Genomic DNA, 13,807 nt, shown 5'->3' on the forward strand with positions numbered 1-13,807 from the left:
AGGGCCTTCGAGCTGCACCATCCAGCACCCCACCTATCTAACCTTTGCCTAATCACAGGACAACTCACAGCGAGCAATGAACCGACTAACTGGTATAGCTTTGGACCGGGGGTGGGGGAACCAGAGCACCTAGAGGAAACCCACATGGTCTCAGGGAGAAGGTACAAACTCCTTACAGATGGCACAGGAATTGAATTCTGAACTCCGACACCCGGAGATGTAATGGCGTCGCACTAACCGCCATGCTCTTGTTTCCCCTTTAAACATTTCCCTTTTAAACCCATCTCCCATCGGGCAGAAGATACAAAAGCCTGAAAGCACGTACTACCAGGTTCAAGGACAGTTTCTACCCCACTGTTATTAGACTCTTGAATGGACCTGTTGTACGATAAAATGGACTCTTAACTTCATAACCTAACTTGTTCTGACCTTGCACTTTATTGCTTACCTGCAATGCACATTCTCTGTATGTTACACTTTATTCTGTATTGTTTCTGTTTTACTTGGTTCTACCTCAATATACTATGCAATCATTTAATCATATAACCATATAACAATTACAGCATGGAAATAGGACATCTCGGCCCTTCTAGTCCGTGCCGAACGCTTACTCTCACCTAGTCCCACTGGCCCGCACTCAGCCCATAACCCTCCATTCCTTTCCTGTCCATATACCTATCCAATTTTACTTTAAATGACAATAGCGAACCTGCCTCTACCACTTCTACTGGAAGCTCATTCCACACAGCTACCACTCTCTGAGTAAAGAAATTCCGCCTCATGTTACCCCTAAACCTTTGCCCCCTAACTCTCAACTCATGTCCTCTTGTTTGAATCTCCCCTACTCCCAATGGAAAAAGCCTATCCACGTCAACTCTATCTATCCCCCTCATTATTTTAAATACCTCTATCAAGTCCCCCCTCAACCTTCTACGCTCCAAAGAATAAAGACCTAACTTGTTCAACCTTCCCCTGTAATTTAGCTGCTGAAACCCAGGTAACATTCTAGTAAATCTTCTCTGTACTCTCTCTACTTGATCTGTATGAACAGTATGCAAGACAAACTTTTCACTGTATCTCAGTACATGAGACAATAATAAACCAATTCCGATACCAAACATCAAGTAGCACCTGTGCATGCATTTAAACTCATTATTCCAATGAAGAAGTTGTGTGTCAGGTCCAAACGCTGGTTTCAACCTCCTTTGAAGGGAAAGGACAGAATATGCACAGACTCTGAGCAATGCGGCCACCTGGAGTCATAGAGCAATACAAGCGCTTTGACCAACCACAATGCACACCCAGCTAGTCCTAATGTCCTGTGTTTGGCCCATATCTCTCCAAGACCGCCCCTCCAAATACCATTTCTATCCAAAGAAAAATCACAGAAGAATCTTTAAGAACTCAATAGGTCAAAGAGCATCAATGGAGGGAAACAGAGAGTCAGCATTTCAGGACCCAAAGTGTCGACTGCCCATTTCCCTCCATAGATGCTGCTTGACCAGCTAAGTTCCTCCAGTTCCTTTTGTATTGCCCATATTTCATCATTTGCTGACTCATGTCCAGCTGCAGGTTTTCATAAATGAAACAGCAGAGGTGTTTTATGTTTAGGAAAAAACGTAGCGACTCATTTATTGAACACCAGAAACCTGAACACAAAAAGCGGTGGAAGTCTTAACATAATTACTACATCACATCAGACCAACCTCTTAAAGTGAACCCCAACCCAATGTTAGTGGTTATAAATTCTGTACGTTTCCACCAATTACGTTACCCTACACAGGCACACTCCCCCCAGAATTCACTAAAGCTGGCATTGTGGGCCAGTCTGGAGCATGGACAAGGTGCCTGGCTCGGGTCCTGTGTTCCATACGTCGAGGAACAGCTGGTGCATCTGGCTCATCCAGCGGTGTATTGAAATGCTAATGCTCATATCATGATGACAGGGGCATGGTAGCAGAATCCTCCAAATTTTAGTGGGGCGGTTTAAAGCGATATATCAAAACACAGTCAAGATTACCCCTCTTAACTATGGTAGAAGTCTTTTCTCTCTGCTCCAAATGTGGAACAGGCCAGGTAAGGAGGCCTAAGGGGATATTAGTGTGCATCGTGGCGATGAAATCAAACGAGGCAGAGTGTGGGTCAACAGGAATGCAAGACTACTGTACGCCATGATGGGAAATAGGGATAAGCGCAAAGGAATTGAATTTACTGTGGGGGGTGGAATGCTGTTGAGGGGCCAACCAGGTGGTCATGGCATCAGAAATAAAATCACTTGGCACTTGTAACAGTATACCAGTTCAGCTGCGGATGATCACAGGTCCCCTTCTTGAGCTGTTCTGTCTGCTGGCAGGACCCACTGTTGGCACCATCATGCCAACACTCATCGGTTAGGGAAGCCCTCAGAGCAGTCTTTAAGGAGCAGTAAAGCTGCTCGCATAAGCTATTGGTCTGTAGGTGATACGTTATGGTGTGATGCAGCCTAACAGCGAGGTTCTGGGCCATTGCAGTCCAGAGGTCTGATATGAATCAATTGGGGTGCCAAACCGAGCAACCCCGGTGCTGATGAATGCCCAAGCTACATCTGAGGCTGTCATTGATGCTAGGGACGACCTCTTGCCACCTGGTGGTACAGTCCACCATGTTAAGGAGGTGCATGAAACCATGGGAGGGGGGAAGAGGACCAACAATATCCACATTGACATGGTCAAACTGTTCCTCAGGGACCTCAAAAGGTGCTAATGGCACCTGGACATGACCTCCACATAGGCTGTAGTCCAATCACGCACATCCTTTCTAAGGCTGTGTCACACAAACTTTAGTACAACCAGTTTCTGTGAGGCCTTCCGGCCCGAATGCAAGAGATGGTGTACAGAGTCAAAAACAGTCCACCTGCAGTCTGCGGGCACTATGGGGCGAGGGCAACTGATTGAGACATTGCACAGGACAGAAACCCCAGCTTCCCTGAACTTACTGTCTGCCAACCACAAGCCCATAACTGCTGTTCAATAAGCCTAGACCTGTGGGTCAGTTTCTTGGTTGGCTGCCAGGCCCCTATGGCATGGCAGCCAAACCTATGATTGAATGGTGGAACAGACTCGATGGGTCAGATGGCCTAATTCGGCTCCTATGTCTTATGGTCTCGACAGCTGGCTGTGAGAGGCCATCAGCCACAGAATTATTTTTCTCCTTGATATGTTTTATATCAGTCATTAACTCGAATATGTAGGCCAGTTGGTGTTACTGCCGTGCAGCCCAAGGGTCTGATATTTTGGCTATAATGTGCATGAGGGGTTTGTGGTCAATGATATTGTGAAATGGCAACCCTCTAAAAGAAAACGAGCATGGCGGGCAGCCAGATGGAGACCAAGAAGCTCACGATTAAACGTGCTATACTTCCTTTAGTGGGGACAGAATCGGCAGCTGAAGAAGGTGAGCAGCTGCCACACCCCTCTGACCAATTGTTCATGCACAGCACCCACAGAATAGGCTGAAGGATCAGTCGTAATGGCTATAGGGCGTTGGGCAGCGGGTGCACCAGTAGGTTCGCGCTGGAAAGAGCTTGCTTGGTTTCATGAAATGCCCTGGTCATGTCTGCTGACCAGTCAAGCATGTGATTGGGGATAGTGCTCTGTACAGGGGAAGCATAAGGTCAGCAGCTCAGCTCATGGAATGAAGCGGTAATAGAAATTCACCATGCCTAAGAACTTCTGTAGTGTTTAGTAGTGCGGGCAGTAGGAAATCCATAATAGCGGCTACTTTTGATGGGAGGGGTTTTGCACCTTCTGTGGAGATGCAATGGCCAAGAAAGTCAATGTTTGACAACCCAAACTTAGCAGTGTTAATAGATAGATAGATAGATAGATAGATACTTTATTCATCCCCATGGGGAAATTCAACTTTTTTTCCAATGTCCCATACACTTGTTGTAGCAAAACTAATTACATACAATACTTAACTCAGTAAAAAAAAATATGATATGCATCTAAATCACCGTCTCAAAAAGCATTAATAATAGCTTTTAAAAAGTTCTTAAGTCCTGGCGGTAGAATTGTAAAGCCTAATGGCATTGGGGAGTATTGACCTCTTCATCCTGTCTGAGGAGCATTGCATCGATAGTAACCTGTCACTGAAACTGCTTCTCTGTCTCTGGATGGTGCTATGTAGAGGATGTTCAGAGTTATCCATAATTGACCGTAGCCTACTCAGCGCCCTTCGCTCAGCTACCGATGTTAAACTCTCCAGTACTTTGCCCACGACAGAGCCCGCCTTCCTTACCAGCTTATTAAGAAGTGAGGCGTCCCTCTTCTTAATGCTTCCTTCCCAACACACCACCACAAAGAAGAGGGCGCTCTCCACAACTGACCTATAGAACATCTTCAGCATCTCACTACAGACATTGAATGACGCCAACCTTCTTAGGAAGTACATTCGACTCTGTGCCTTCCTGCACAAGGCATCTGTGTTGGCAGTCCAGTCAAGCTTCTCATCTAACTGTACTCCCAGATACTTGTAGGTCTTAACCTGCTCCACATGTTCTCCATTAATGATTACTGGCTCCATATGGGGCCTAGATCTCCTAAAGTCCACCACCATCTCCTTGGTCTTGGTGATATTGAGACGCAGGTAGTTTGAGTTGCACCATATCACAAAGTCCTGTATCAGTTTCCTATACTCCTCCTCCTGTCCATTCCTGACACACCCCACTATGGCCGTGTCATCAGCGAACTTCTGCACATGGCAGGACTCTGAGTTATATTGGAAGTCTGATGTGTACAGGGTGAACAGGACCAGAGAGAGTACTGTTCCCTGCGGCGCCCCTGTGCTGCTGACCACCGTGTCAGACCTACAGTCTCCCAACCCGTGTTGGCTTAAGCACTCAAAAAGTGTGCAGAGATGAGATACATGTTCAGAGTTGAATGCACTAGCAACAAGTATGACATTGAGGTGAATAAAGAGAAAATGTAAACCTTTTAGTACAGAGTCCATCAGCCATTGGAAAATCTGTGCTGTATTTTTCAGCCCAAATAGCATGTGCAGAAACTCAAAGAGGCCAAACAGGATTATCACAGCCATTTTGGGAATGTCCTCCAGGCACCTGATGGTAACCCTTAACTAGATTGACTTTGGGAAAAAATAACTTTCCAGCTAAATGTGCCAAAAAGACTTGGAAGGTTTTGACCAGGTAATGATTGGGTGGGTGCTGGTAGCCTCATTAAGGCCTTGGTATTCGCCCATGGACAGCAACAACCATTGAACAGGGACCATATGGAGGGGCAAAGCTCAGGGGTTATTCAACTGGTGTACAATGTCAGGTCTTTCCATATTGGCAAAATTAGCCTTCATAGTTGTCAGCTTTTCTGGATCCAGTATATGCGAGTGGGCATGGACTGGTGGGCCAGTTGTAGAAGTGTGGTGCTCAATCCTATGTTTTGTGTCTATAGTGGAGTAGTGGGTTTGGTGAGGTTTGGGAATTTGCCCAGCAGTTGAGTAAACTTACATGCGGTGGTGCATGTGCTTGACAGAGTCATTGTGGGGAACTTATTAGGGGAGCAGGATACAGACCCAAAGCCCTTAACATCCACAAGCCAGCAGTTCTTAAGATTGACTAACAGTCCTTGGGCACACAGGAAACTTGCACCAATCAGAGGACTGACCACTTTAGCCAGAACTAAGTTCCATGTTGCCGCTGAAGCAGAGTGTCAACCCTCATGTCCCACAGGTCTAGATCCTGCTGCTGTTGGCAGCCTCCAACAAAGTTTCATCGCTCTTTGCCTTCTCATCTGTAGGTGATGCTGGCAGCACACTCACCTGTGAGCCCATGTCACACAGGAAACGTTACCCTGAAAGGGGGTCCGTAATGAACAGTAGACGACCTTGGCAGTTGGAACCCTTGATGTTCACAGAACTCTGATGTCCCGATGCGCTGGCACTGTCAAAACTGCGAGGCAGTTTGCACTTCCTAGAGTTCGTACTAAAGCAAGTGTGGTAAAAACAATGGCTCGACATCAACTAATTCACAACTATGTGTGTCCTCGTGTTGGGGGCCTTGCTGACCAAGCTTATTGAGCTAAAGAAAGGAGGAAGAATGATGCACCATTGCCTAGTTGAATGTAGACTATCAGCCATTTTAGCAAGCTCCCTATAGTCCTTCCCTGGCACATTAGTGGGGGCTATGCAAACTTGATCAGCTATTTGCTGCATGAAGGGTTCTTTGAAAATAAAACAAGGATGATGATTTCCCAGGAGAGGCAGCATGTGGTCCATTAGCTCTGATGGTTTAACATCACCAAGGCTGGGCAAGGAGAACAACTGTTTGGTGTTTTGTTCCCAAAGCTCCAGCAGTTTCAAAAGGACTGCATTGGCCGACATGTTCAATAACTCTGGAATCTTTCTACAGCATCAGGTTCACTGGTGTAAGTTTTCACAAATAAACTGGTGGAGGTGTTTTATGTTTAAGAAAAATCATAGCAACTTGTTATTGAACATCAAAAAACTCAACACAAAACACATTAAAAATCCTTTACATAATTACCTCATCGTGTCAAACCAGCCTCTAAAGTGAACCTCAATCCAATGTTGGTGATTATGGATTCTGTATGCTTCCACCAATTAGATTACTCTACACAATACGCAATTATAGAGTCATAGGAGAGTACAGCTCAGAAACAGGCCATTCATCCCATCTAGTATGTACTGCACCATTTAAACTGCCTAGTCCCATCGACCTATACCGGGACCATAGCCCTCCATACCTCTGCCATCCATATACCTGTGCCAACTTCTCTTAAAAACATTGAAATCAAGCTTGCATGCACCACTTACACTGTAGCTTATTCCACACTCCTGTGATCCTCTGAGTGAAGATGTTTCCCTCATGTTCCCCTTAAACTTAAGTTCTCCTAAAATTGTGGCATAAAATATAAAGACGTGGATCACATCACATCAGTCTGTCTGTTAAGGTCATATGTGGGAGCCAACTCATTTCTTCACTTGGCATCTCAGTAAACCACTGAATGGATTAACAGAATTATCTTCTAAGCACAAGGTTTCTCATGACATGCAGAAAATGATGATGATTCAGATAAGTCCATTCATAGCAGTACAAAAATTCCAGCAAATTGTGATTCACTCTCCTGGAATTTTTGGCAGCTCCATGATATGAATCACAGGAATAAGCTTTTACCACAAATCAAGTACTCAACAAGGTCAGAACATAAATATTATTCAGGCCTGTCATCAAAACTAAGACAGAACACACCCAATGTAAGTTCTGGTGGGGCAGATGGCAAGAGGCAACTTTGCTGCCACTTGATGGGGTGAGCCCCAGAGAAACCCATTGTTCTTTACCTGCAGGTACCGCTGCTTTTCTGATCACTGGCCTCTCTGTGATATAATCCTCAGGAACGATTAAATTGTGCTTCTTGAGTAGTTCACTGTCCACACAACACATAAACATGGACTTCTCTACAAGCAAGTAGAAGAGTAGGAAAAGTTAGCATTGGAGATGATACCTGATCTAAAACAACTTTCTCCTCTTATGTGTTAAACTGGAACTCAATCACAGAAATTAACTAATCCAACACAAAGGATATATTGTAGCTGTAAGACCATAAGACACAGAGGCAGAATTATGCCATTTGGCCTTCTGGAGTCTGCTCTGCTATTCAGTCATGGCTAATTTATTTTCTCTCTCAACCCCATTCTCCAGCCTTCTTCCTGTACTTTGACAACTTTATTAATCAAGAACCTATAAACCTCCACTTTAAATGGGATCCCCCCCCCCCCATTCCTCTAAACACCAGCGAGGACAGGCCCACAGCCATCAACACTCCTCATACACTAACCCTTTCATTCCCAGGATCATTCTCGTGAACCTTCTCTAGATTCTCTCCAATACCTACACATCTTTCTCAGATAAGGGGCCAAAAACAGCTCACAATACTGCAAGTGCTTTTTAAAGCATCAGCATTTCATCATTCTACTTATACCTAATTAATATACTTTTACTTATTTTAGTTTTTTTTTATTGAGATACGGTGTAGAATAGGCCCTTCTGACCCTTCGAGCCATGCTGCCCAGCAATCTCCCATTTTCATCCTAGCCTAATCACAAGACAATTTACAATGACTATTGAAAACCAGAGCACATGGTCGTGGGGAGAATGTACAAACTCCTTTCAGCCAGCAGCAGGAATTGAATTTAAGTTGCCTGTACTGTGAAGTGTTGTGCTAACCACTATGCCACTGTGCCATGTACAGCAGAACATTGCATTTGCACAATTAAATACAAACATACTGAGTGTTATAAAGAAGGAAACACAACGATCATATTTCACAAACCATGCTCCCATAAAGATGGATTTAGTAAAATTAATCAAGTCATAGAGTACTACAGCAGAGAAACAAGCCTTTTGGCCTATCCTGTCCAAGCTAACCATCTATCTGCACCTGGACCATATCCCTCCAAACTTCTCACAGAACCAGAATCAAAATCATGTTTATTACTAATGACATATGTCATGAAATTTGTTTTGTGGCAGCAGTACAGTGCAATAAGTTTAAAAATTACTACAAGTCACAATAACAAATGTACAAAATAAATAAGTAGTGCAAAAACAGAGCAGAATAGTGAGGTAGTGTTCATGGATTCATAGACTGTTCAGAAATCTGATGGCAGAGGGGAAGAAGCTGTTCCTGAATGACGGGTTAGCGTCCTTAGCCTCCTGTACCTCATCCCTAATGGTAGTAATGAGAAGAGGGCATGTCCAGTGAGTGGGAAGAGGAAACATCTGACATTCATGTATCTAATTTTCTGAAATCCCATAATATCAGGTTGTGGTACTTAGTAGACACAAGAGACTGCAGGTGCTGAAATCTTTGCTGGAATCTGGACCAAAATTGAACTAAGGGAGGAACTCAGTGAGTCAGGCAGCATCTGTAGAGGGATGCTCCACACATTTCGGGTTGAGACTCGTTGTCTGGACAGAAAGATAGAGGAGTGATAGTCAATATAAATAGGTAAGGGAAGGGGTGGAGCAAGAGCTGGAAGGTGATGGATGAATCCAGCTGAGGAGAGGGTAATAAACAGATAGAGACTTGGGAGGTCATAAACACAAGAGATTCTGCAAATGCTGGAAATCTTGAGCAACACACACAAAGTGCTGGAGGAACTCAGCAAGTCAAGCAGCATCTATAGAGGGGAATGAACAGCAGACATTTTGGGCCGAGACCCTTCATCATGCTGGGGGGTGATAGGTGGAGGCAACAGAATAAGGAATCTCAGCAGGTCAGGCAGCGTCCGTTGACTGCTTGTTTCAACAGATGCTGCCTGACTTGCTGAGTTCCTCCAGCTTGTTTGTACGTGTTGACTTGACCACAGCATCTGCAGTGTACTTTGTGTTTAGAATAAGGAATCTGATTGGGGAAGGAAGTTGGAGCATGGAACCAAAGAAGGAAAGTGGATTGGGTTGTAATGTGTGTTACGCCTTTCTATTTACTACTGAAATTATGCAATCAGAAAGGTTTTACCTGGAGGCAATCCCACTGATGTAAGACTGTTTCCACTCTCTTCTTTTATTCTATTCAGAGCCTTCTCCTCTGCAGCTGCAGCTCGTGCTCGGGCCTGGATGATGTGCTTCTCAACAGTGTCAGCCTCTGTGATTCGCCTCTTGTACTCTTCGTTAATCTAGTTAATGACCACCAGGAGTAATTCAGATATTTCAACAAGCTAATGTGGGTGACTTTCAAATTATTTTCATTCGATGCATGCATCAATAGCAAGACAGGCATTTATGCCCTTGACCAAATGCCCTTCTCAGGGCAACAACATTTTCATGAGTCTGCAGACGCATACAGAAGCCACATCAGATAAAAGCTACAAATTCCCTTCCCTCAAAGGCAAAAGTGAAATAGTATTTTAGGTAGCATAACGGTTAGTGTAACACTATTACAGCGTCAGTAATCACCGATCAGAGTTCAATTCCCTGCACTGCCTGTAAGGAGCATGTACATTTTTCCCTGTGGCCACATAGGTTTACTCCAGGTGCTCCAGTTTCTTCCCACATTTCAAAGACTTATTGGTTAGACTTAGTGAGTTGTGGGCATGCTATGTTGGTGTCAGAAGCTTCCTCGGACTGTGTTGGTTCAAAAAGTTCAATGTAAATCTATTATTGAAGTACGTATATTACCATATACAACCCTGAGATTTGTTTTCTCGTGGGCATACTCGACAAATCTATAATAATCTGGCTGTGTGCTCAGAGTCTGTGCAGAGCAGTTGGCTGGGGTCTTCACGGACATTTTCAATCTGTCCCTGGCAGTTGTCCCCACAAGCTTCAAGATCGCCACCATCGTGCCAGTGCCAAAGCATTCCACTGCAACGGGCCTGAATGACTTCCGCCCAGTTGCACTCACCCCCATCATTGCAAAGTGCTTTGAGAGACTGGTTCTATCACATCTGAAATCCTGTCTGCCCACTACCCTTGACCCCCATCAATTTGCCTATCGCACCAACAGGTCAACAGAGGATGCCATCTCCACGGCACTTCACTCTGCCCTGACCCACCTGGACAGCCCCAACTCTTACGTCAGAATGCTGTTCATTGACTTTAGTTTGGCATTCAATACTGTGATCCCCTCCAAGTTGATCGCCAAACTCCGCCAGCTTGGTATCAGCTCATCCCTCTGCAATTGGACCTTGGACTTTCTGACTAACAGACCCCAATCTGTTAAGTTAGACAACTTTTCCTCCTCCACTCTCACCCTGAACACCGGTGTGCCTCAAGGCTGTGTGCTGAACCCTCTTCTGTACTCCCTTTTCACCTATGACTGCATTCCTGTACAGGTTCTAACTCCATAATCAAGTTTGCAGATGACACCACGGTGGTTGGCCTGATCAGAAGGGATGACGAGATGGACTACAGGGACGAGGCCCAGCACCTGGCCGCGTGGTGTGCCAACAACAATCTGGCCCTTAACACCCAGAAGACCAAGGAGATCATTGTGGACTTCAGGCATGCTAGGAGCCACACTCAAGTCCCCATCTACAACAATGGAGCTGTAGTGGAGCATGTATCAAGCTTCAAATTCCTTGGTGTCCACATTTCTGTGGATCTCACCTGGTCCCTGAACTCCTCCATCCTGATCAAAAAGGCACAACAGCGTCTTTATTTCCTGCAGAGCATCAAGAAAGCTCACCTCGGTCCCAGGATACTGATGGACTTTTACTGCTGTACCATTGAGAGCATACTCACCAACTGCATCTCAGTGTGGTATGGCAATTGTCCCGTATCGGACTGCAAAGCACTCCAGCGTCTGGTGAAAACTGCCCAGCGGATTATCGGCACCCAGTTGCTAACCATTGAGAACATCTACCATAAACGCTGCCTGGGCAGGGCGAAAAGCATTATCAAGGATGCATCTCACCCTAACCATGGACTTTTTACTCTCTTCCCATCTGGTAGGCACTACAGGAGCCTCCGCTCCCGCACCAGCAGGCACAGGAAGAGCTTTCTTCCCTGAGGCTGTGACCCTGCTGAACCTCACATCACAGTGCTAAACAGTATTGCACCCATATTGTACTGTCTCAGTACTTCTATATTTGTGTGCTGTAGCACTTACTTTTTATTTGCAGTTATTTTGTAAATAACACTATTCTTTGCATTACTGGTTAGATGCCAACTTCATTTCATTTGGCTTTGTATCTGTACTCAGTACAATGACGATAAAGTTGAATCTAATCTAATAATAACCATAACAAAATCAATGAAAGACTGCCCAACTGGGACATTCAACTAGTGTGCAAAAGACAACAAACTGTGCAAAAACTAAAATAAAGTAATAATTAAAAAAATAAGCAATAAGTATTGAGAACATGAGATGAAGAGTCCTTGAAAGTGAGTTTTTTGGTTATGGGAACATTTAAGTGATGGGGCAAGTGAAGCTGAGTGAATCTATCCCCTTGGTTCAAGATTCTGATGGTTGAGGGGCAATAACTGTTTCTGAACCTGGTGGTGTGAGTCCTGAAGCTCCTGTACCTTTTTACTGATGGCAGCAGTGAGAAGAGTTATTAAAGTTATTAGTAGAAACAACACTTTTCTCTTTTTTCCGTAGATGCTACCTGGCCTGCTGAGTTCCTCCAGCATTTTGTGTGTGTTGCTCAGATTTTCAGCATCTGCAGGTGTTCTCTTGTTTGTGGTTTGAACACATTTCTCTGTAAGTTTTGATGTACATGTGACAAATAAAGATAATCTTTATCATTTTTAATGTTTAATCTTGGATGGTCTCATATAAGATGGAGACCAAATACAATAAGATAGACTTTTGACCTTACAATCTATGTCAATAAGACCTTGCACCTTATTGTCTGCCTGCACTACACTTTCTCTGTAACTGCAACACTTTATTCTGCATTCTATTACTGTTTACCCTTGTACTGCCTAATGAAATAATCTGTATGGATAAAAAATAAAGATATGAAAATTACTTTATTTCTTGCATGTACATTGAAAGATAGAGTAAAATATATTGTGTATGTTGTGTGAAATAAGTCACTGGAGAAAAGTTCTGGTAGATATGAAGCAGCTTCTTTATTCTGTTACGTACCCTTGTCACGTGACTGGGGTTGAAGTTATACTGGACATGAGGTAATGGTCTTGTGATGGTGGAGTGATGTCATTTTCCCGCCAGTAGAGGTCATGTGACAGGTTTTTTTTACAGGGTATAAAAGGAAGACCCACCCTGTCAGGTGGGGCAGTTCGTGGCTAGATTTGCCAAGATGACTTCATGTCACTGCATGATTTAATGTGATGACGCAGTTTAGTTGAAAAATGAAGTTTTATATAATGCCTAAAGTTTAAAAGGTCATTGCCAGTGGTTTCTTTCCTGGTGGAGAGTGAAGATAAAACTTTGGAAGGTAAAAATCGAGGAGAATCGATTTTCGACGGTGGAAAGTTCGACCTTATTTGATCCTCATTCGGAAGGATTTCGTTGACTGTTCTCGTGTTAATCTCCGCTGGGATAGCAGGAGATTGAGAATAGTGTGGAAGAAAGGTCAGTACCTTTAAGCCGTTATATTCCATAAAATTCTTCGGGGGGGAAAGTTCGACGCCGGGAATCGAAGGACATCGACGTGGAAGAGAATTTAAATCGCTTTAAAAAGTCTCTCCTTTTAAAAGGACTGTGAGCTTTTGAACTTTCGGCATACCGCCTTAAAGAACTGTGTTTTTTCCCAATACCGCTTTAAGAACTGTTTGAATTGCAACGCTATTAAGAACTGTGAGTCTGCCGCACAGCAGCTGAATTCCGTTTGAGCTGATGTTTGTTTACTTTTGGGGGGTTGGTTTTCAGTGTCTAATAAAAGTGTTATTTGTTATGAAAACCCTTGCCTAACTCATATATATTTATTGTTGCCTGAATACGTAACAATTCAACAAAACAAGGTATAGCAGGCATCACATGGAGACACTTTCGGTCGAAAGGTCTGGCTGGCCCAATGTGGTGCTCGATCTTTTATGTCCTAAATACCAAAGGACAACTCCATATTTTGAATGTATCTACAATGCTTTCTTTGCAACCACACACAAACTTCACACCTCTCAATTCATACCCACACCACAGACGTCCACATGAATTTTAATCAGCATTGTCTGGTCTAAGATTCACGGCATATAGGAACCCATTGTTCAAAGCTGAACTCCAAATTAAATCCACAATTTATACTCAGTCACGAAGACTGGTGGCCAAAGACATTTGATAAATGTAAATACACTAAACCCAAGAATTGTATTAACAGTTGCAAAAACAAT

The 13,807-nt window shown here is 43.9% G+C and overlaps 1 protein-coding gene across 1 annotated transcript in view; it reads right to left on the bottom strand.

Moving 5' to 3' along the window:
- Positions 1–13,807, bottom strand: part of dlec1 (DLEC1 cilia and flagella associated protein) — a 212,563-nt gene that overhangs the window by 180,155 nt on the left and 18,601 nt on the right. The window contains exons 6-7 of the mRNA XM_073055048.1: positions 9,531–9,687; positions 7,351–7,467 (exon numbers count right to left, since the gene is read on the bottom strand). Coding sequence (XP_072911149.1) covers positions 7,351–7,467; positions 9,531–9,687 — 274 coding nt within the window. The remainder of the gene's footprint in view (positions 1–7,350; positions 7,468–9,530; positions 9,688–13,807) is intronic.

This window comes from Hemitrygon akajei, chromosome 8 (genome assembly GCF_048418815.1).
Source record: "Hemitrygon akajei chromosome 8, sHemAka1.3, whole genome shotgun sequence".
Lineage (NCBI taxonomy): Eukaryota > Metazoa > Chordata > Chondrichthyes > Myliobatiformes > Dasyatidae > Hemitrygon > Hemitrygon akajei.